Source organism: Furipterus horrens, unplaced genomic scaffold (genome assembly GCF_987537825.1).
Source record: "Furipterus horrens unplaced genomic scaffold, mFurHor1.1.pri manual_scaffold_2, whole genome shotgun sequence".
Classification (NCBI taxonomy): Eukaryota; Metazoa; Chordata; class Mammalia; order Chiroptera; family Furipteridae; genus Furipterus; species Furipterus horrens.
In genome coordinates, this window is record NW_028327172.1 from 115327149 (window position 1) to 115353089 (window position 25941).

Genomic DNA, 25941 nt, shown 5'->3' on the forward strand with positions numbered 1-25941 from the left:
GATGACATGATACTGTACATAGAGAATGCCAAAGATTCCACCCAGATACTGCTAGAACTAATAAATGAACTCTGTAAAGTAGGAGGATACAAAATTAATATCCAGAAACAGGTTGCATTTTTATATGCCAATAATGAGCTATCAGAAAGGGAAATTAAGAAAACAATCCCATTCACCATTACTTCAAAAAGAATACAATACCTAGGAGTAAACCTAACCAAGGATGTATAAGACCTGTATTAGGAAAATTATAAGACACTGAGGAAAGTAATTGATGAAGATACAAATATTTTAAGTGGAAGCACATACCATATTCATGGATAGGAAGAATTAACATAATTAAAATGTCTATATTTCCCAAAGCAATCTATAGATTCAAGACAATTCCTATCAAGATACCAATGATTTATTTCACAGAACTAGAAAAAAAATTTCAAAAATTTATATGGAACCACAAAAGGCCCAGCATAGTGACAGTGATCTTGAGAAAAAAGAACAAAGCTGGAAGAATTATGATACTTATATCGAACTGTACTATAAGGCCATAGTAATCAAAACAGCATGGTACTGGCATAAAAAAGACACATAGATCAATGGAACAGAATAGAGAGCCTAGAAATAAGCCTTCACCTTTATATTCAATTAATATTTGACAGAGGAAGCAAACACATACATATGGGCTAAAGATAGTTTATTCAATAAATGGTGTTGGGAACATTGGATAGATATGTGCAGGAAAATGAAACTAGACCACTTTCTTACACCACAAACAGGAATAAATTCAAAGTGGATTAAACTCTTAAATGTTAGACCCAAAGCCATAAAATTTCCACAAGAAAACATAGGCAGTAAAATCTGAAACATTTCTGGTAGCAATATTTTATCTAATATAACTTCTCAGGCAAGGAAACAAAAGAAAAAATACATGAGACTACATCAAACTAAAAGTCTTTGCACAGCAAAGGAAGCCATCAGCAAAGTAAAAAAAAACCCACTGAATGGGAGAACATATTCACCAATACATCTGATAAGGGTCAATATCCAAATTTATACATAAGTTATAAAACTTAACAACAAAAAAACAATCCAATTAACAAATCGCAAAGAACCTGAATAGACACTTCTCCAAACGGAGGGGATATACAGATGGCAATAGACATGAAAAGATGCTCAACATCACTAATCCGAGAAATTAAAATTAAAACCACAATCACGTATCATCTCACACTTTTCAGAATGCCCATCTTCAATAAATCAAACAAATGCTGGTGAAGATGTGGAGAAAGGGGAACCCTTTTACACTCTTGGTTGGAATGCAGACTGGTGCAGTTACTGTGGAAAACAGTATGGAGATACCTCAAAAATTAAAAATTGAACTGCCTTATGACCCAGCGATTCCATTTCTTGGAATTTACCTGAAGAATCCCCAAACACTAATTTGAAAAAATATAAGTACCCCTATGTTCATTGCAGTGTTATTTACAATTGCCAAGATATGGAAGCAGCTCAAGTGCCCATCAGTAGATGGATGGATAAAATAAGTATGGAACATTTACGTGATGAAATACTACTCAACCATAAAAAAAGGAAATTTTACCCTTTGTGGCAGCATGGATGGGCCTGGAGAACAAAATGATATGTGAAATAAGCCATTCAGAAAGACAAATGCCATATGATTTCGTGCATATTTAGAATCTAATGAAGAAACTGAACTAACAAGCAAAATAGAGACGGACTCATAGATAGCAGGCTGATAGCTCTGGATGAGGTAGCAGGGTTTTTAGGGGGTGGACGGGTTGAACAGAAAGGACATGGACAACAGTGTGGTGATTGTGGGTGAGATGGTATAAGGGGGATAAATGGTAATGGGAAAATACAATAAGAGAGTCAATTGAAATACATTTTAAAAAGTTAACGGAGAATTGTTTAAAGATTTAAAATAGGGGAATGATGTAAACTTTGCATTTCTAGAAGTTTATACTGGTGTCTTTATGGATAACTGATAGGGGCAGTGGAGGGCTGGAGTCAGGGAAGCTCTTGAGGAGGCTGTTGTGTTTAATAATGGCCAGAACTAAGGACCTGATATAACAGGACTGTACAAAGGAAAGGTAGATGCACAAATGCAAGTGAGGTGGAATCACACTGTGGAACTTCCATTCTGATTAAATGTGGGTGGTAGAGACACATTTACTTAAAGAGAAAAATTTGGCCCTGGCTAGTGTGGCTCAGTGGATTGAGCACTGGCCTGCTAACCAAAGGATCAGTTCCCAGTCAGGCCACATGCCTGGGAATGCAGGCCAGGTCCCCAGTTGAGGGTGCGCAAGAAGCAACCGCACATTGATGTTTCCCTCCTCGTTCTCCCTCCCTTCCCCTCTCTACAAATAAATAAATAAACATTTATTTATTTATTTAGAAAAAGTTGTATTCATTCTAGGGCTTCTGGCTTAGTTGGATTTCCTCCATTTCACTGAGATAGAGACTAGGACAACTTTAAAGGAAAGAGGTTAAGTTTGATTTGGGAAATGTTAAATATAAGATATTTAGGATATATATAAGTACAGATGCTTTGTTTCAGTTGGATAAAAGGAGAGAAGATTTTGGGTTTGTCCATGTCTTAGTAAATGAAGCTTTGAATTTGAATCAGGTTGCCTGACCACAGGGCTGGGTCACTTGTTACACCCTATTCTAAAAGTGTGCCCCTTGAGAAATACATAGTTCCCCAAACACAGCGATACACATGGCCCTTGAGTCACATTCCTGGTCCTTGCAGTCAGTCCCAACTCTTCACTATCTGTCATAAGGATTCCCTGGACATGTAATATAAAGATACTAGTTCTTTACTGTTCCCATACCTCTAAGTGAAACTTTAAATGTTTTTTATTACTGTAAAAAAATACTGTCAATCCAAATACATTATTATCTACAAGGGTCAAAGTAATAGCAGTCATTAGGTTTGTTATTCTAACTTGGGGTTTACTGTAAATTGGTTATCAGTTTTTTTTTATTAATTTATCCTCACGAAGCCTATATGCTAACATAACATCATAAATTCAGCTATTGTAGTAGCATACCTGAAAACCCAATTTTGGTATTTAACTGTAAAGCCAATTATTTTAATGTATTCAGTTGGCAGTTTTGTTGGGAACTTCAGCCTTAAATTTTGAGTTATCTCCATTCTGCCTGTTTCCTCTGTTCTACCAGGTTATTGGCCTTCCGAAGCTCTATGAGTTGTGCTTTAACTTCTCCTTCCCATAATGGCACTGTGGCCTTGCCTCCTGATTTACTCTTTTTTCAAGTTTTTCTTTTCTATCGCTGGCCCTTTCATAAGTAAACCGCCTGTTGCCATCAGGAAGCCAGGGTCGTAGATGTACAACTGCAGGGACAGAACGGGTGCTCTCAGCACTGCAAGGGCTGCTGTCATGGATAGGTCTCTTGCAGGAGGTCCTACAGATACTATTTTAGAGTTTTAAGTATCTATCATACAAGGAGGACCCAAAAAAACCCTGGAATTTATTTATTAAAAAATGTGTATTCTTACATGTTTAAACTTCAGTCACCTTTAAAGTACTCTCCATTGATGAAAAAACGTTATCTATCGAGACTTTTCCACTGCTCAAAACAGTCTTTGAACTTGTCAGTTTTGATGCCTTTTAGTGCTTTTGCTGTATTTTGCTGTGCCTCTTCCACATCAGCAAAGTGTTTCCCTTTGAGGACTTCTTCCATCCAGGGAAACAAAATAAAGTCACTTAGGGTGAGGTAAGCTGAATAGGGAGGGTGGGGCATGGTGGTCAGGCGATTTTGGTTAAAAATTGATGAACACTCAGTGTAGTGTGGGCAGGTGCACTCATAAATCACCCATCATGAAATGGGCAAACACATGGAGTCTTCAAAAACAATTCACTGAAGCTGAACGCAGCCTCTCACAACAATGCCATCTGGTACACTGATACTAATGGGTTCCTAGAACACTCATCTAGCAGGGAGTCTGTATTACATGGGGCTCACCCTCCAGAAGATAATTCTGCTTTATGGGGCCCCCCCCTCGTATATGAATCCTTTAACATTCAAGGACTGCCAGCTGCTTGCAATTTGTAGGCATACTCAAATAATTTTTATGACTGGAGCTAAATATGAATGGGGAGAAATATATTGAATTGATTACTGCAAACATTTGAGAAGAGGGTAGTTTAAATGTCTACAGAAGTCTGGCTAAAGTAATGAAAAGCCTACCTTGTTTTTATGACTCCTGAACACAGTGCATGATTTCATTTAGACCTGCAAACACTGCTGACTACTTCTTAAAGCTCCTTTAAAATCATTTCAAGGATGCTTACAGACATCTAAGAACATCTTTTAGTTTCACAGAAAACTATGCATTTGAAATGCACTGTAATGCCAGTGCAGAAAGTATTTATGAAATGAGGCTGAAACTTTGTAATTATTTATGGACAGTGACATTTTAGTGATAAGCAGTATTTGGTTCTTTATGTCTTTATACCATAGGAAAGAAGATAATTCCCAGCTGTTTAATTTAAATTCTAAACCTACATAGAAATCCACATGCTAACAGGTAAATGGAATTTCTGTTAGATTTGTCTGAATTAATTCAGTTTATATCAGAGACCAAACTGTATTTATTCTGTTTGTTTCTCTGACAATAGCATAAAAAAAAATACTGTTTCCAAATTCTTGATTCAACTTTGTGTAACTATTCTTCCAATTCCCTGGATTAGAATCTATAGAAAGTTTCAACGGAGTACAAGAGTTTCGTGTCATTTTCCTTTTTTTCCCTCTTGTCCCTGACGTTGCGCTGTGATGTTACATTGAGCTCTGATGTTAAGCTGTTCTTTCAGTTACAGTGAAAATAAGACACGCATGGGTGATATGCAGTTAATCACTTGCCTCCACGCACACAAATGCCTCAGCTTCACATCTAATTATGATTCATGCCTTATGCCATGTTCTTGCTCTTTCATCTCAGTACCAACAGATGGTGGGACAGGACCCCTGAGGCAGACTGCCTCATTGTTCTAAGGTTGTACATCTTCTGGTAGCAATGGTCAGAAAACGAAGGATTTTAATATGGTAAATTGACTTCAGCTCTTTTTGACTTCTTGCTTAAAAAGATAATTAATGGAAATTTGGTATCAGATTTTCAGGTGGTACTTTTAAAAACATTTTTTAATCCATGAAACAAAAGCAAAAATACACATTATATTTTATAAATGGGCTTCCTGAAAAGATACCTTCTCTGTGTATGTCCCCATCATGTGTACATTACGTTTGTGATCATCCAAAATGTAAGAAACCTAGTAAGTGACAGCATACTAAAGGACAGGTTTCAGCTGTTTATGCTTAAGTTTTCTGTTCTAAAAAATTACACCAATGGTTGCCAGGTGACACACATGTCAAATTTGTTAGCTTAATAGAATCTGAAGTTGCTTTTTATGCTCTGATTAGTATGATAGGTGACTTTAGACAAGTTTACTTCATCTTTTTGGGCTAATAAATAATGTTGTTTTAAAGTATCTCCAAAGTGTCATTTTTATTATACATAAAATGAAAGAAACTGAAGTTGAACTAGTGCATATGGAGGGAAAAGGAAATGTATGGATGGAGTTTCATCATTGAATAATCTTGGTTATTTGATCTATAGTACCAATGTCATGGATAAATATAAATATAAACTAATTGCAAATTACTTTTTTAAAAGAAATACATGGATGTATAATTACCCATATACTTTTCTATTGCTGCAGCCATTTGACAGCTCTAACTTCTCATGATGTTAAGAGAGTGTTATGGTTCTGTAACCCTGGGTAGTCAAGCAGTACACAGAACAGTGGTTTTTAACTTTTCAACCAGGACCTACAGTTAAAAATACATTTTACATACAGTAGGCATGCACATACAGTTACATATGCATGTGCATATACATAATTTAAACAAAGTTTCACTAACAGTGAAACTTTGCCCTTACTCTGGGCAAAAGTTTTCCTATTGGTTTGTGGTTATTGCAGGTGTTGTTAATTTTACTCTCTTTTTAAGGAATTGCTGGTTTTTATTGACCAAGTCTATTTCAGAGTATATGATGGATCAGTTTGAACAACATTACACTAATCTGCATTTATTTTTTGTAGACTTTCTCAAATTATTCTATTAAAAATTACTTTCCTACTTTATTGATCACATCAGCACTATTTAACAAGAAATCTTTAGAGTTCTCTCTTATTTGTATATATAGCCAGAGGATGTAAAGGACATAGAGGATCTACACATAAAAACAAATTTAAGTTGAGTGTTTTAATGAGCTGTATAACTATCTTTATAAACACATCCCATGCCTCTTCATTGTTTAAAGCCAAATAGTAGTTTTAAGTTTTATTTTCTTGTGCTTGTCTTTATTAGCATCATTATTCCAGGTGTTCCTGTTATTTTTTTTAATAGGTCATGCTTTAATAACAGGTACATGAAATGGCTTGGTTTCATGACAGGTTCTTTATATATATCTTAACAAAGAAAGAAAGAAAAGAAGTAGGGGACTCTTGAATTTCTGTGTCACCAAACTGGGTTCTAAGTAGCATGACCTCAGTGCTGGTTTGAAGAGTTATATGAAAACCATAGTAGTCATACAGAACTATATAGTGTCCTCTATCACTCCATAGAAAATGATATGAGGTGAGTTTTTTGCTCATTTAATTGCTATTTATTTTTTAATTGTGACAGCATGTAGGAAACCATAGAATGAATATATATATAAAATAATATACTGTTATAGAATTCAGAAGGGAAGTAGAAAAAAAGGCATATTTACTCTGAATAGACAGGATTGGAACTAACATTGAAAAGTAATTTTAGTTTACAAATGTTATATTCAGAAAGAATTCCTTTATAATCTGACTGTAGATAGACAAAAGATTATATTATAAAGTGTTTTGTGTAGTTAAAACTCAAAAGCAGGTTGTGGAACTGAGGATAATCGTACATAAATACATACATTTGAATGTATACTGAAGAAATTTGGTGAAAATTCTTGAGGAATGTATTATACATAAAGTTGTCAGTGTTGAAGTTTTCATTGAAGCTCTTTGTATATATCTCTTTCAGATATGGAAACAAGTGAAAAAATCCAAGGAAGTGGAATACTTCAACTGTTTGCAAGTCTGTTGATTCCACAGTCTTCCTGCACAGCCAAAGTAGCTAACATCATAGCAGAAGTAGCCAAAAATGGTGAGGTTTTCCTCAAGAACTTTTCTGCTGGGAACATCTTCAGTTTTACACCTTACTTGTCAGTATGTTTTATTAATTTATGTTTTAATTTTGTAGATTAGACATTTTTTAGTTATTTTCTTTTTTTCTTTTCTTTGACTTTTTTTCATGTAATTGTTTAAAATGACTATATACTTATAGTCATTTTATTTATGCATTTCCCATTTGCTCTTCCAGTCCTTTAGAGTAGAATTAAGGAAAGTACTGCCAGTCCTTGCTGTACCTGTATCATTTACTACTTTGGTTATAGGATTCTTGAACTTGCCACTGAGTCATTTACCTTTATTGTCACAGACAGCTTACCTTTTTCAGTGTATATATTGGTTTATGTTATACCCAGGTTTAAACTACTTATTTTTAATTTGGCCTAGCCTCCTGGCATTGGAACTTGACAGCAAAAGAGCAGTTGGAATATATATATTGTTTTCTGCATTTACCTTCATGGGAAACATTCATTTTTTAAATTTCCATGTAAGAATATTCTGGAAAAATAATAATGACAGCAAAACTTAGATTATATAATAGCTAATTCATCCTATTATGTATACTTGATATCTATGAGATTCTTTGGAAGAATATATTGTAGTAGAAATATTTGCACATGATTTTAAATCAGTCAGTTTTGGAAAACTCTGACTTTTTAAAGCAGTTTTTAAACATAAGGGAAGGTCATACTAAATGTAATACCTTTAGTGTGTCTCATTTATGTGTTTGATATTATTTAGGCCTTTTATTGTATTAAGTTCCATTTGTTATACTTTAAAGAGAAGAAATTTTAAAATTCTGGCCTCATTTGTGTAATCACTACTAGGGTAGGTGGTATTATGAAGAACAGGTTGCTTTTAGCCCAGTAACACAAACTGTTCATAAACTACTATAAACTCTTTTTCATTTGTTTAGAGCTTTTCAAAATGTCTTTCAGTTTTTAGTAAGGATTTCTCTGTTGGTAAATCATTTTCTTTTTGTTGGTAACTGAAAATTGGACACCTATTGTTTATATGTCACAACCAAACTGTTGTAATTGTATTATCACTATACTGTGCTTTGGGTTTGAGCTGGTCATAAATGTTCAGAGATCTTGGAATATTTAATGTACTTAAAGTAGATCTAAATTACTCTGAATAGGTAGTGATTACCTTGGGACAACAAAGATTTCCTGAAGCAGATTTAGTTTGAAATTGGAACCCCTTCAGACATAGTTTGTTAACCTAGACCAAAACCACTGTCTGAATCTTAGATGGAAAGCAGCTTGATTTTTAAGCTAAAGTAGTTTATTTTTAACTTCATTAGAATCATAGCATAGATCTCCAAAAACTAGGAATTGCATGTAGAGGCAATCCTTTGAACAAGGACGACAATCACAGCCATTCTGTAGCCGCTCCAATATTCTATATAATCATATATAGATAAATAATATATATTTTTAAACATATTTCTGATAGGTTCCTGGTATATTTTCACATATATCCATCCGAAACAAGTAAGTTCATGTTTTTAAAACTAAGGAAGAACTGTACTCCACACTTAAAAAGTGAATTGTCTGAAAAGCAAAAGGTTTTAGAAGGAGTTTACTTTCTCCAGGGATTGACATTGTTGCTTTTACATTGACTGAAAGCTAGTTTTGTTTTATCTTTATATCTTTTTTAAAAACCTGAGTTATAATTTACATATAACATTGTATATGTTTCAGGCAGTCTTTATATGCTTTTGAATTAAAAAAACAAAACAAAAAACAGTTTAGAACAACTTTATTTGATCCACAGTTTTTTATAATTATTTCCCTCTATCATTTCAAGAATACCAGATATTGATTGAAGCATCAAAAATGTGAAAGATAGGCTGGTATCATATAGACAATTAGAACGTAAAACCAAAGGAAAATAGTAATTCATCGATGCTTCCATTGCCTGAAGATTAGCAACAACAAAAGAACCAAGCAAAACAATAAGATATAACAACAGATTCCATTTATGAAATGCATGCAAATCAAACTACTCCTAAATTTATTTTAATAGTCATTTAAATGATGTCCCTGTTGGAAACTAGGCATGGGGAAAGGTGAAAAGGATAATGAATATCTGTTTTTAATTTGATCAATTTGAGTTGGTGACAAGTTATTTTAAGATTTGAAATCTCTGAAGGTTCTAAAGTAACTATTAATTTAAGACGTGGACAAGTAGATCGATGTGTCATTTGTAGCCATTGACTTCATGGAAGAATATAGCATAGTTGGCTTTCCCAGTGGGTCATAGAATATCTCATACTACTGAGTTAAAAAGAAGACTTCGGCAATAAATCTAAAGGTTAGCTTTAGATATAGGGAAGTACTCTTAATCTTGGAAGTTTAAGTTATAGAGCTTTTTCCATTATATAAAGGTAGGTAAGAGACAAGGTAGAAATGCAATCTTTTATTTAAGTAAGGAATTCCTGTGACTTACAGCTATCTTAGGGGGGAAAGAAGTTGTTACAGAGGCAACAGTTCACATTACAGCCCTATATGATGTGCTCTAAGAATTTAAAAGAAAAATTATTTTTTTCTATCCTCACCTGAGGACATTTTTTTATTGCTTTTTAGAGAGAGAGGAAGGGAGAGAGGAAGAGAGAAACATCGATGCTATAGAGAAGCATCGATAGGTTGCCTCCTGTACATGCACAGACTGGGAATCAAGCCTGCAACCTTTTGGTTATGCCGGGACTACACTCCAGCCAGCTGAGCCACACTGTCCAGGGCGACGTGCTCTGAGAATCTGAAAATGAAGGGAAAGAGGGGGCGGTTGTTTATGAGGGTGTTTGTGGAACAAATTAAGGAGTGGACACCCTTTGAAAGCAAGAGTGAAAAGAGTAATTTCTCTTTAGTAGGATGGAGTATAGATTGAAGAATTAGATCTTTATTGACTAACTTTATTGACAGGAACATCTTTACAGTAAGTAATAATATCCAAAATCATGATTCTGATATTGATTATCAGAAAGCTTTCATCAATTAGGTATTTTTATTATCCTTAAATTTTTAATAGTCTCTCATGAGAGACACTGTAAAAAAGCTTGTCTAATCGTAACTATGATGGCATCATTGGGAGTTAATAAATTTAGAATAGTGTATTATAAAGCTAAGGGAAAAAAAAAGTTTGAAGTATAAGAAAACAACATTTGGTGTTTTAGACCAAATGTATGGGTACGACAGCAGGTGTGAGTAGTCTATAAAATGGATTTTAATAAAGAGAAGGAATGAAGATAAGGAATAGATGTTTCTGTTGAGTCTTACCAGTTGAAAAGGACCTATTTTTAATGATTCACTTGAACCTTTTTTATAAATCTTGTATTTGGCTTTTTAGAAAACATGGAGTGAAAATTATGCAATTTGATGGCTTAGTTTATAACTGCAGTACAGTAAGTTCTCACTTAGTGTCAGTGATAGGTCTTGGAACTGTGATGGAACACTGTATGACAAAACCAATTTGACTATAGGTTAATTTAATATAAACAAGAATTAGATTTCTATTTTATCTCATTAGCATTATAACAAAACAACATTGAACAAAACGAGTTGTTCAGGGACCTGCTGTACTTGAATGATTAGGCTTGTGGAAAGACCATTACCCATATTTCTATCATCACATGCTGCTTCCTAAGCACATTCAGTTATTATATGAACATAGTGATAAATTAGGTATAAAGAAAGTTAAAAATCCTTTTAGTTTATGACAGACTGTCAGCAAAGGAAAATGCAACCTCACTCATTTTTGCCTACTTATTTCATGAAGTATATAAAGGTACTTTTGAACAGGAATGTACTCTTCCAATAGTAAGCTACTTTAGACATTTTAATAGTAGGTATTTATCTTATTAAGGGGCATGATTTGTGTAAATTGTGAATCTTTAGATTTTTAATTAAATGTGTCTCTTATTTTCAGAATTCATGCGAATTCCATGTGTGGATGCTGGATTGATTTCACCACTGGTGCAACTACTAAATAGCAAAGACCAGGAAGTGCTGCTTCAAACGGGCAGGGCTCTGGGAAACATATGTTATGATAGCCGTAAGTGTTGAAATATCAGTGATACACTTATACACTTTTGTTGAAGTATAATTTTCAGACTAATTTCCCTTTTAGTGTTAGCACTGTCTTTTCTAGGCTAAAACACTAAGATGGGCCAATATGACACAGCTCTGCTTATTTATTTAGCAGAACTGGTAGAAACTGGGGCCATAGCATTCTTTTCTTTTTCTTTTTCTTTTTTTTAATTTAATTTATTTATTTGTTTGTTTGTTTGTTTATATATTTTTAGAGGGGAAAGGAGAAAGAGAGGGAGAGAAACATCACTGTGTGGCTGCCTCTCACTTGCGCCCCCAACTGGGGACCTGACGTGCAACCTAGTTCCTGACTAGGAATCGAACCAGTGACACTTGGCTCACAGGCCGATGCTCAATCCACTGAGCCACAGCAGCCAGGCCCCACAGTATTCTTAAGTTATAAGAAATGAGTTTTTTTCTTTTGCTATCACAAATTATATTTTCAGAGGAAAGTAAGTCAATTTCTATGAAATTGGGCTTTTAATTAAATAAATATATTTCTTTTCAAATAGGTTTTATTAAAGCACTATCTCTGAATGAGAATGCTTGTGAATGCAGCTTTTTAGAGTTTCAAAGTCTCCAAATACATTTTTAATTACTTACAATTCAATAAAACCATTCATAAAATTCATTATCTTCTCAAAAGCTACATTGGCCTACTACATCTGCATTGACTTCATTTCTGTTTGTCATAATGTCATTGTCATCCTCATCACTTCCTATAACACACTGTTCTACTAGGCAAAGAGAAAGAAAGAACTTCGGTATGGGTATACAGTATTGCAAAATTTTTACATTTTCTGCTTCTCCTTCCCATGTATATACAGGAAAATCTTGAGTATATTTAATCTAATTAGGCGTATCCTGATTTTCCTTAGACTTCTATTTTCTGAACCCCAAACATATATTTATATAACTGAGATAACTTGCATTGCTTAATTTCCCCATTGAGTTTATAATTCACCTTTTAAGTGAGTTATATTTTGTTATAAACACAGAAGACAAAGCCCTTTTATAGTAGGCAGTGCTTCCAGTAGTGATTTGTATACATAAACCAGATATTACATAAGATCATAAACATCTACTTATGATAAAAGAAAGAGAAAAAAATATTGAAACTACAGCTTTCAGTTGTAACTTATCTGTAGCAGTGGTGGCAAGCCTAACCTCACTTATTCTCCTTTCCTTCCTTCCTTTTTCTGGAACATTAAATATTATGTCTGAGGACATGGATGGCGTAAAATGAAGCAGTCCCCATTACTGCTTATAACTTTACCTATCTTTTTCTTCATTCCAGTTATTTTTGTCCTAGGGTATTAACTTTATTTGTAAAATTCTAGTGCTTTATGTTAATAACTTTGCATTTTCATATTTACAATTTTTATTAAACACCATAGCTTATAGTATTAGTGTTCAAGAATGAACCACTTCTGTATATTTTATATGATTAATTTTAATTGTATTATGAAGACCTGCAGAGTAATCATCAAAGATTGATGGCATGCACATAGCATTGATCATTCTGTTTTTATTCTTATCCTTATGTGTTTATTATTAGAATTGAGGGCTATCAAAAGTATTCTTTAATCCTTGTTCAGTTTAGTTATTCTTGAATTATGTATTGCTTGGATATAGGAAATATCTGTTTTGTGTACTTTTGCCTTGAGTTTCACTTAATATTGATAAAATAGAAGAAACACCGATAGTGATTTATTATTTCATCTTTCTCTGGTTTTTATGGGCACATGGTAATTTTATTTCCTGTGTATTAAAGAACCTTGAAGTTAAGGTAATAAATGTCTAGTTAATTTGATTACTATTTGGATGAAACTGTAGTCCATTATTATAGTGCTTATTATATCCGTTTACTCTGTTCTTGCAAAGTATACAGTATAAAATCTTTAGGCTATGAAGTTATTTTTTTATTTCATTTATCTAAATATTTACAAGTACTTCATTCTCATTTAATTCAATGGAAATTATAGTTAAGTGGAAAACTAAGCATAGTGAATACAAGCTAATTTTTATAGTTTTAATCCTTGTTTAAGAAAAATGGTTAGTAGTCTTAAAAATGAATGAATATAAGAAGTGATTTATTACTGTAAATCATGATGAAATGTGTTCATTGTGTTCTGCTTATGCATATAATTTCCATAAGACTGTATACTTTCTTACCCTTTTATTTGAAATTAACTTTCTGTGAACTTCTTAGTGATTTATTTGAATAATAGTAGGAAAAGTTCAGCGCCTATATTTGAATTACAACAATAATATAAAAAGCCTGTAAATGTAATACTGTGTAGGTGATTTGTGAATTTACTTGAAATGCATTTCTTATTACATTTTATGACAATTGGGAGTTTGAAAGACCCCAGAAATTAGACTTCTCTTTTTAAAAAGTATTGAATGGCTTCTATTTTAATTCATTACTTAATGTTCTGCCTTCTAGAGAATGTAACACTTAATTTTTAAAAGGATAATAGAAAACTATACATGACAGTCTTTTAAATACAAGAAATCTTTTTCTTACAAATAACATGTTTTAAAATTTATATTTGTGTTTTATTAAACCTAGTAGTTGGATTAATCAGTTTATTTACATTTTATAAATGTATTTCCAATTAATAATTTTTTAGTGTGAGTTAATATATTCAGAATGATACTAGGTTTACAATAGTTAGTAAAGCCAATGTACCTCGAAAGTAACATAAAGAATTCACTATTAGAGATAAAAATTTGAGCAATGTGTGCATATTTTACAGATTTTCATTTTGACACTTCAAAAGTATAGTGTTTGCTAGCATATTTCGGTTTAATCTGTGGAAATCTTTTGAAGAAAGTAGGTCAGATTTCAATTTTACCAGCTTTGATAGTGCCCATTTTAGGAACTCTTCCTAATGGAAGGAAATGATCTTACGTAATCCCAATGTTAAGTAACAGACTGATACAACTGCTAAATGGGACAGAGTGAGGCCTTGTTGCTGATGAATTTATTAAATCCCAGTCTCTCTCTCGCATATAGAAATTAAAGAATCACTGGATAGGAACGTTTAAAATACCTGGTCTCTTTTCTGTTTTTCCAGAGATCCTTCAAGGCACTTCAGTTCTGGATTTCTCTTTAGCGGTGTCCAGATTTCTAATATGAGCAACATTTCACACTCTTTTGCTCTCTAACTTTGGCAGAGTAATTTATGAGAAGTTTGACATATTTTAGATCAAAGAGAAAAAAATTGTATTTCAGTTTGGAAAGAAATCAGCAAACTGATGGAATATTCTAGGGAATGTGATTTTAAATAAAGGGAAGTATTAAATTTCATAAGTGAATACCTTTGGCCTCTTTAATTTACATATTTCTCTCAAAAGTGGTAAAAATGAGTTCTCTTTTTCTTCTTATATGGCCATCTTTTGTAGGATTGTGGAATTCCTTTCTTTCAGTGATTAGCTTTGTCTACATAGTCGTGCATGTTTAAAATTACTGATATACTTAAATATCCTTATAGTATTGAAGAGCTTCATATTAAATTTCCATTCATTATAATTCATAGGGATAAATTGATGATGGGAGTTTTCTCTATTTGCAAATGTTACTGCTTGAGGTTAGGAAATAATTGGTGTGGGATATACTGGTTAAAATTTATGTAGTAGAAACTAGAAGTAAATCATTGCATGAAATTAAATATGCGTGCCTATTTCTACACCAGAGAAAGTATAATATACAATTCAAATTAATGTATGTTAAAATTAAATAAATACGCCTCTTTACAGTAATAAAGTTAATGCTTAGTATTATAATTCTATTATTTGAAGCATGTATACTTAGGAAGCTTGTATGTTATACTATTATATATGATATAAAGAAACTTATATTCTTGCTCACTGATGAGTAAATAAGTATTCAAAAATGATATGATATTCAGACTTGCTAAAGCCAATGTTTATGAAGTGAAATAAATATTGTTTATTTCATTGACTTAAAATGTAAATGGAAAAGATGCCCAAATACATGGACCTATTTGTATGTTAGTGATTCTAATTCTGCTGAACTATTTTTATGTAATGCATGAAGAAAGAATATTGATCTAACTATGAATGCTGAAAATGAATTAACAATAATTTTATAATATTTTGAAATGTAAGTTGATTGGTTAGGTATGTATTAATATAATACAGATGTGCTTTGAAATTGCCTAAGTAATCAAAGTGTATTCATAGCAGTTATAGCCAACAGGGAACTATTTATGTCTGGCATTTAAAATAAATGTTTATTTCAGTGATATAGATTAGATTAAGCATTTGTTTAATTATATTAAAGGGTTTTGCAAGTTTGTACATTTACCCTACTTTTTTTTAGTATTCAGTTTTAGAATTACCAGCCAATAAATGTAAAAATAAGATTCTTCAACTCTTATCAATTAATCTGTTGCATTTTATGAATGGGTTTATTATCAAAGTACATGTGTATATAGGTAACTACATGAAACTGCTACTTTTAGAGACAGTAATATTGCTATTATTACATGAAATACTCCTGTGTAAAGATGTCCAACATATTGTACATAGTTGGAAATAGATGTTGTTGTGTAACTCTATAATAAGCTCTAAAAAACAGTTCATGCCATTAAAAAGTTTTTAATATGGTGGAGAAAATAAAATGCACAAAGAAACACAACTTGTGAACAATTAAAGTGTACACACTAAATCAGAATAAAAATAAATAAGTGATGGGAGTAGAAACAGGAGCCAGTTTTTAAAAATTAAGCAAATAAGTGCATTGTTTATTGAAGAAATAGTTCATTTTAAAATTAACATAAATAATAAAATTTCAATGTGTTTCCTAGGAATATTGCAGATTGACAGGATTTCAAGCTCTGCCATTTACTAAATTGTCATTTAACTTTCTCAATTTTAGTTTCCTCAGTGGTAAAATGAACTTATGTGAATTAAATAAAGAAGGTTTATATGTAGGTGTACAATATAATGCTGAACTGCTATGCAAAGAAAATACATAGTATTTATGTATGATCATTTGTCTTAGTGTGGTGGCTTAAACCACCATTTACTTCTCACAATTCTGGAGGCTGGGAAATCTAGCCAAGATCAAAAGGTACCAGCATATTACATATCTGGTGAGGAGGACACTCTTTCTGGTTTGCCCACGGCCACCTTCTCAATGTATCCTCACATGGCAGAAAGAGAAGAGAGAGGAAGCAAGCACTTCTCCTGTCCCTTCCTATAAAGGCACTAATCCCTTTCAAGAAGATTCTACCTGCATAATTTAATTACGTCCTAAACCATCATAAAAGGAGTTAAGATAATAACACAACGTATGAATGTTGGAAGTGTACAAACATTTAGTCCATAGCATTATTACTTCTAAAAGGTATGCTGTGACATAATGTAATACATAACTAACTTAGTATAAGCTATTTGAAATAAATATATAAAGGCCAGAAGCCATGTAAGGAGAGGCAAAGATAAATCTAGTACATGTCATAGATAATATAGTTGTTATATTGAGCACTAATTTAATTTGTGCTTCTAGGCCGCCAGTGTTGGGAGAAAAAAAAAAACCCTTGACGTGATTTGTAATTTTTACTTTGTGCTATGTAGAAATATTTTAGTTCTTCAGATGAACAAAGAAACCTATTGATACAAATGCTAGAAGAGACTTAGCATAAGGATGTCATTACGTCCTTAGATGATTCTGGACACATCCCTCGAAATATGCAAAAAAAATAGACAAAAGCTAGCATTAAAGATGATGTCTTCAATAATAGCTCCTTAAAAATTACCCAGATATTCTCCGTATGATTGATTCTCGTACTAATCTTCAACAGAATCCGAGAAATAATGCTGAGTACTTTAGTGAAAGTAGTGCTATATAATTCAAATGTATTGTTTTGGTAGTGGAACTTGCTTCAAACACACGCCTTAAAGACTTAAAGAATTTTTGACTTGAATGTATTTCCTAGTTTATTTTAAAACCAAATATAGTTCTGTTTTGTATTTAGTATACCTGCTCAATTTTTGTGTTGTATAATGTATTCAAGTTGTATTTTCTGAGACTGAAAAATATGCAGATCTTTGATTTGCATGAAAGTGAATAATTTAAAATACCTTAAAATTGCTTAACACATTGCGTACAGGTGGCAAGGATTCTCATCATTTCTAAAAGGCATTTAAATACGCTGGTACACAACATGTTAAGAAAGTTATTATGAATTGAAGGTAATGAAACATGTATATCAGTAAATAAAAAAAAAAAAACACCATGTGATAAATGCTGTAAGAGGATATACAGTAAGTTCTTGTGGGGAGCTCTTTTGTGTTTGAGCTCATCCAGTGATATTTATGGAGAAGGAAACATTTGCTCTGTATAGAATTTGAACCTGTAGAGAAAGGTTAAAAGATTTCCCAGGAGCACAGCAAAGCATTTTAAAAGGTAGATAAAATCTTAGAGAGATATGTCTGGAATCCATATTGGAGAAGGGCTTGTACAGTGTGATCCATTGCAGGTATTTGAGCAAAAGAGTTAAATGCTGAAATTGATACCATACAAAAGTTAATTTGAAAGAGATTATATATATATATACACACACACACACACATTATATGCTAGGTAGGCATTCATAACAGTCAGTATGATTCTTAGTAATATGTACCTGAAACAGAAAACTTTTTCAAAATACATTTTCTTGGCCACACCTAGAACCAATAAATCAGAATCTGTGAGGTTAGAATCCAACCTATCATGTATAATACTGCAAAAGTTCCCTAAATTATTCTGATGCACTTTCCTACTAAAAAAGCTTTGGACAGTGACTAAGTGAAGAATAACCAGTTAAGATATTTGTTTTTTTAAGCTTGAAAAACAAATGAAAGAGAACAGGAAGGCGTGTGTGTGCTTGTCTGTGTATAAGAATCCAAGAAGATAATCAGGTAAGAGGAAGGAATCTTAGTCCAAATTAAAGACAGAGTAAATACCAACAGCAGAAATAGTGAGATCTCAACCAGGTGGATATGTTTGGAGGCATGTTGAACTTATCACACTGGGATTCATGCCCTCAAAATAATGGCTGACCCATGGGAACAGAAGAAATGTTTAAAGAGGAAAGCATGAGGAAAACAGCCACATTTAGGGTTTTCAAGAAGTGGAGGAGCTTATGATGAAGCATGGAAAGAGTTGAGGAAGACACGTTCATTGTCATGGATTGCAGTGGTAAACATTACCTAGTACTACAGTATCTAGTACTGTTTAGAGGGAAAAAATGAATTTTGATGATTTGATCAACAGACATTCATATTTTTAAAAACATTTTTGGGTCTTGTGGAGAAAAGTTAGAATCAAGGGCTATGGTGAGTAATGCGGAAGGGAAGGGAAGGTAATAATTCTCTAGTTCAGTGAGAAAAGAGACAATAGTAACAGTTTAAGGGAAGGGCAGCATTGTGAGAATAATATAAGTAGTGGAGACAGGAACGTATATGTTAGGCTAGGAACCTATAGACAAAGACAGTAAATTTCCTAGAGGGGATGATTGATGGAGAAAGTTCATAGATGAAAAAAGAAATGAAATAATTAACTCAAGTGAATGGGGTTGGAATGGGAAAGAACATTTCTGCCTTAGAGGAAAATAACAGAAGATAGGTGAAATTATGAAAAAAATTAAGGTTTAGTAGAGGTCAGTAGAAAGAGTGCTTCTGGCATGGCCTCCGTCCCTCCAGTAAAGTAGAAGTCATCAGGAAGGTGAGAGTTGGAAACTTGTATGGGGGAGTTGTTCAGCTTTGGGTATGTGGGGCGTATTATGAACAGTTAGGATTTTTAAATAACCAAATAGTAGTGGAGGTTTACTGTGGTAAAAGATCTTGTGTTGTGCATTGAAAGGCGTGTAAGCTAAGGAGTTATTTTGTACTGTGATGTGCAGACAGGAAAGAGCCACTAAAAATAACTTGAAATAGATATTTTCTATTTCATAGAAACATACAGTTGTATTGGAATGGGAAGAAAAGTGAGGCAGAGATATCAAGAAGCCATTGTAGTAGGCCAGGTGTTATGTGGTAAATACAGACTAGAGCAGAGAGAATGAAATTAAAATATGAAGTACGATTGGATTGTCTTCATTATCAATTTGCTTGGTTTTTCCATAGTACTGCATCAGGTTAAGCAGTGTTAAATAATTGAAACCTTGAGATAGTGTACACTTTGAGGAACTGTGATCTTTTCATTTCTATACTTAATATTACATTCAAATCCCTCTTGTTTATTAAAATGTTATTTAAAAACTAAGGTTCTATAAATTTTTACTTAAATACAAATTAAAAGGCAAAGAACACATATAGCTACTTTTTTCCAATGTTTGATTAGTTTCCAAGTAGTATGTTATTAAAAGCTAATGCCTTGTTAACAAGATGGAATAATAGTGTCAAGTACTAGTTTTATAAATATGAAAGTGAATTCAATAAGAAGTCATTTATAATTGCCAAATTATTATTTTGTCCCTTGGATACCAGGTTCCCTTCTAAGTCTCTCAGTCAAACCTTCGTAATTTTTCTTTCCTGATTAACAAGTGATAGGGTGGAGAAAGTCTAATAATTATAAAATTGCAAAAATAAGTTTTCTTTGCTTTTTGTTGTTTAAGTCTTTTTTTCTCTTACCCTTTACTACCCTACATTCAGATGAAGGCAGAGTTTAGATACATTCAACATAAAACTAGTGTGCTTTATTGAAACCCTGTCAATATATATTATCTTCTGCTCCTAATTGTGTTCTGTTTTTATCTTTCTGTTTTTCTTCTTTGTAACCAAGCTGAAGTACTGAGAACTTTCTCTGTTTCTAATCCAAGGTGTCCCTGCTACAAGTTAAGGGTATTTCCCTTAGATGGGAGGAAATACAAAAGATAAATACTATTTAAAGGTGAATAATTCACATTCTTCCTGTGAGGGAAATAAATATTTGTACTTCTTGAGAAACTGTGCTGTAATCACTTGAAGTTGAATTCTAAATCAGAGCTATGTGTATGTGCCCACATACATGTGCACAGTCTGGCATGATTTAATTATGAAATAGTTCGATACAGCAGCATCTTTTATATTTAAAATAACTAGAATAAAATTTACTTTTGATCTTGAGCAATTACATTAATAAATTTCAGCAATAAATTATTTCCATTTTCTGAATGCTGTTTAGAAGTCATTTTAGATAATTTTATGGAAATAATTGAGCTTAGAAAGTTATTTTATAATTTGTATATATAACCACAGTCTTCTGCTAATAAAATGATAATAAAGAAATAGAAAAATATAGGAAATAGAGTAAATTTAGTGACTTCTTTAGTAAATGTGTGATAAATCATGGATGTTTCATTATTATATAAAGGCTTTTTGAAAAAAAGTAAAATTGTCAGTTACTGATGGTGAGAAATCTATTATACTACAGAGATTAATGCTACTATCAGCAGGTACACCTAGGCTGTGTCGGTCAACTGCTGTGCTGTGACCTAATTTTAAACTGCATCTGTGTAACTAGTGCTTTTTCCTCTTGACCTTGCATTATAAATGTAAATATATTTGGAATTTTCCTGCATAAAGGCAAATTTTACACCTGAATATAATACTATGCCATGGAATTGCAACTTTATGCTTCTATTTTGATATATTAGTATTTAACGGTCATGATGGTTTTACCTTCATGACTCATTTTTGTAATTTCACTCTTTTCATATTTACAGCTTTTGCTTTTATACCTAGTCTTTCATACACTTTACCTGAACCTGGAGTGTGGTGAATAAATTGCATTTTGAATTTCAGTAAAAATGTTGTTGGGTTCAAAATTTTTATTTGAATGCCTAAAATGTATTTGAATACTTATAAGGTGTGTAATAACAATTCAGTGTTTTGGCAGAATTATAGGGGGGAAATGTAAGTATCAGAATTTAATTTTTTCCCTAGTAGATTTCATAAATATCTTTTGACTTTATTGAAAAGCAAGTGGGTATGTCTATTTACCATTAACCCTGTTCCAGAAAAATAAAATAACATCTGACATAAGTAAAAGGTAGTATATTTAAGAAGAATATGAAAAAATACCTTTTATATAATGCACATTAGAATAGCCAATATATCTGACTTAGAAAACTGTGATACTGCCCTTTAGGTCATTGGCTGTCAACTTGTTTTCCATGCGCACACAACAGAGACTTGACTATGTATAGTGTTTGTAGGCTGCCAGCTTCTTTGACTAGGAAGACCCTCTTTTTAACACCAAAAATAATTGTACACCCTGGAAGCTATATCTCACATACAGTAATGATTGTACTTACAGGACTTGTTTATTAGGAAAATTTTATATCATAGATTCAGAGGCTAAAATTTCTATGTTGGAGGATAAATTTTTATCACTTGCAAAAAATTTTTATCACTTGCAAATTGTTTATTTTGCAAATCAAAATCAAAAGAGACATGCCACTATAGTAAAACAATAAACTAACAAAGATTTAACCTGTGGAATTTTCTTTTTAATAGGCTTTCTACACAACATATAGAAAGAACTTTACTAAGTGAGGTTAGAATTAGAAGCATACTTTTATATCATTAAAGATATGTATTTATGTTCCTGCCTATAGAAAGTCACAATACCTACACTGGGGGGCATATGACCCGTGTATTGATTGTAAGGAAATTCTCATCTGTGCTTTTATATTCTTGATAGATGATAGGTAGGTAGGTAGGTAGGTAGATGATGGATAGGACACAAAGTCCTTTAATTAAGAAATACTGATTGAGTCCATTGTGTTCAGGGCACTGTGCCAGGTGATGGGATAATAGAAGAAAATAAGAGTAAAAAGTCCCTATCCTTTTGAGGCTTATATAGGAGGAGATAGCTAATAAGTAAATACTACAAAAAAGATATTTACAGGTTGTGATCATTGATATCAAAGGAATAAACAGATGATGTAATGGAGTATATCTAAAGATGGAGAAAGTGCTCTCTGAGGATGTTACTTGTCCTGAGGGCTGAAAAGTGGGAATGACCTAGCTAATTAAATAGAAACGGAAGAATATTCCTTATAGAAGTGTAGAAATTGCAAAGCTTTGAATGAGGAAAGAACTTGATGTGTTTAAAGAACAGAAGTGATACCAAGTTATATGAGATGAATTGAACAGGGAGTGTTGTGCAGTAAAAGGGAAAAAATAAACAAGAACTAGATTAGAGTGAGCCTTGTGGATCACCGTAGAGCAGCGGTTTTCATCTGGTGTGCCACAAGAATTTTTAAAACATGCAGTACCTCACTATTTAGTCAGGGGCACCGACCTCTTTTCTTAGATTGTCACAAAAACAAAAACAACAGCCAACACAACAGTAGCGGTCTGGTGTGAAGGAGTCGAATTATACCTATCTTTGGTCAACTTGGTAATTAGTTTATGTGTGCCATGAGATGAAAAGGGTTGAAAATCTCTGTCCTAGAGTAATGAGAAGCCATTGAAGAGGATCTGATTTAGATTTTAAAAGCATCGCTCTCAGAGCTTCATGGAAAGTGACTTGAGAAGTACGGAAAAGAGTTCAGAACAGAAGCTTGGAGACCACTTTCTAAGACTTGCACTAGTCCCAGGCAAGAGATACCGATGAGTTGAATTAGGGGCATATGGTAGTGAGGATGGCAAGCATCAGAAGAATCTGTCAAGCATTTCAAGTGGAGAATGAACAGGGAATGAAAGTTAAGGAGAAATCAAGAGTGATTCTAGATAGGGGCTTGAGCAGCTGGACAAAGGGTGGGGCAGTTTACTGATCTAGGGACAAGCAGGTGGTTTATTTAAAGTCCAGAAAAATTTTTATGTTAGCTACTAAAAGAAAAATTCACTTTGTTATGTCAGTAAATCAGAGATATTTATGTAGGATGTATATAAATTCCTTTCTATTACTCTTCATCCCCAGAAAGGAAGAGTTTATTAAAGAAAAATAGTATGAACAGTAAAATTTCAATTTTTATTATACTTTGTATGCAGAAGAAATAGTACAGCGCAGTAGATACATACCTGAAAAAATTATGGATATACCTTTGTTTGTTTAGGTGGTTTACTGAGAACATTAAAACTCAGATTTTCCCCTGAATTTGCTTAGTTTTACTAAGAATGCTGATCAAATTGAAATGTCCTTCTTTTCAATAAACAAAAAGGTAAGTATTTCATACACCCCTCTTCATTTATAAAAAATGACAAGAATAAAGAATCAGACAGGGTAAATTATGTTTATGCACACATATACTTTTTAACATCAAGTTTTCAAATTTGGAAAAGTAAAAAGGTTTTGTCTCATCACTTGGTTCTGCTCCATTTTCTTTCAATTAGGTGAAGTTTATTTTTGTGATTTATAGTAAATTAAATAAAATATTAAGGATTGGCTTTTAGTAAAATTCTTAGGACACATTCTTATATCTGCAATTCTAAGAACTGAATTATTAATATTGAAGCTTAAATATATTTAATAAAGTATTTATGTATTTATGAAAGTGTTAACTTCTTCAAATATAATCCAGAGACCTGGATTTTAACTCAACACTACCACCAATTTAGCTGTTGATCCTTAAAAGTCACTTGAACTCTCAGGCCTATTTCCTAATCTATAAAATTGGAAGGAGTGGATTAGAATACTTCTAGAAGTCCCTTGTATATAAAAAATTTTACTGCTTCTAGGTGGGTTTATTCTTTTAATCTTTCTAATTTCTTAAAGTTCCTTGAATCTACATAGCCTATCCAAGTAACATCTGAACAAAATGAAGAAACAAGAATTCAGAAAACTAAGAGAAAAAGAAGACTCTGGGATATCTGCAAAAATGTCAGCATCCAAATCATACAGATGACGGAGAAGAGAAAGAGCAAGAAACTGAAAACTTAGTTGAAAAAATAATGAAAGAAAACTTCCCTAATTTGGTGAAGGAAATAGATATACAAGTCCTGAAGCACAGAGAGTCCCAAATAAATTGGACCCAAAGATGACCACACAGGGACACATCATAATTAAAATGCCAAAGGTTAAAGGGAGAATCTTAAAAGCAGTAAGGGAAAAGCAGAGTTACCTACAAAAGGGTGTCTATAAGACTATCAGCTGACTTCTCAAAAGAAACTTCACCAGAAAGAAGGAACTGTCAAGAAGTATTCCAAGTGATAAAAAGCAAGGGCCTACAACCAAGATTACTCTATCATTTAGAATCAAAGGGCGATAAAGAGCTTCCCAGACAAGGTAAGGCTAAAGGAGTACATTAGCCATTATTATATGAAATGTTAAAGGGACTTATTTAAGAAAAAGAAGATCAAAACTATGAACATTAAAATGAGAACAAACTCACAGCTATCAACAACTGAATCTAAAAAACAGAAACAAATGAAGCAAACAACTAGACCAGGAACAGAATCATAGGTATGGAGATTATATGGAGAATTATCAACAGGGAGGGGATCGGGAGAATGGGGAAAAGGTTCAGTGATTAAGAAGCATAATTGGTAGGTACAAAGTAGACAAGGGGATGTTAAGAATAGGATAGGAAATGTAGAAGCCAAAGAACTTATATGCACTACCCAAAGACATGAACTAAGTGGGGTGGGATTGCTGGAAGGAAGGGGGTACTGGGCAGATGGGGACAAGGGGAAAAATTGGGACAACTGTAATAGCATAATCAATAAAATATACTTTTAAAAAAAACTATGGAAGTAAGACCTTATATTCCTGTTTGTTTGTTTTAGATTTTATTTATTTATTTTTGGAGAGAGGGGAAGGGAAGAAGAAGGAGAGGGACAGGAATATCCATGTGCAAAAGATACATCGAGCAGTTGCCTTGTGCATGCCCCCAGCTGGGAACCTGGCCCGCAATGCAGGCATGTGCCCTGACTAGGAATCGAACTTGCAACCCTGTGGTTCGCAGGCCAGCACTCAGTCCACTGAGCCACACCAGCCAGGGCTTATATTCCTGTTTTTTTACATAAGTTTTCATAGTCTGTTGATGGCTGCTGAACACACTGAGGATTGTTAAATCTTCTTAATGTCATGTAATGTCCCTTTTTATCCCAGATAATATTGCTTGTTCTGTCACCTACTATATTTGATAATATAGACACAAATTTTCCTTTGATTAATGTTTACATGATATATCTTTTACCATTTAAATTTTTTAACTTGAATGTTCTTATATTTAAAGTGGTTACCTGTAATAGCATGGTTCAGTCTTACTATTTTATCCAATCTGATCATATCTATCTTTTAAGTGGGAGGTTTAGACCATATTATTTAATGTGGCTTTTATACGGTTTGCTTGAAATTTAGTATCTTACTAGTTGTTTCCTGATTGCCCAAATTTTCTTTGTTTCTCTCCCATCTTTTTCTGCCTTTTGAATAAATTGGGTAGTTTTTATTTCACTCATTTATCTGAATTATTGGCTTATTAGTTATTCCTCTTTAAAAAAAATTAGTGATTGTCCTGTGGTTTGCAATATATATTTTTAATTATCACAATTTACCTTTAAATATTGTATCATATCTAATTTAATAGCCTTGTAACTGTATACTTCATTTCCTCTCTCCCATTTGGTGGAGCAGTTAGAACATACAC

General features: G+C 32.9%; 1 protein-coding gene across 5 annotated transcripts in view; it reads left to right on the plus strand.

The window, feature by feature from the left end:
• The window catches only part of RAP1GDS1 (Rap1 GTPase-GDP dissociation stimulator 1), a 141345-nt gene that overhangs the window by 43086 nt on the left and 72318 nt on the right, over window positions 1–25941 (plus strand). For all 5 annotated transcript variants that reach the window (XM_090266324.1, XM_090266320.1, XM_090266322.1 and 2 more), the window contains 2 exons: window positions 7108–7230; window positions 11184–11309. In XM_090266324.1, coding sequence (XP_090122450.1) covers window positions 7108–7230; window positions 11184–11309 — 249 coding nt within the window. The remainder of the gene's footprint in view (window positions 1–7107; window positions 7231–11183; window positions 11310–25941) is intronic.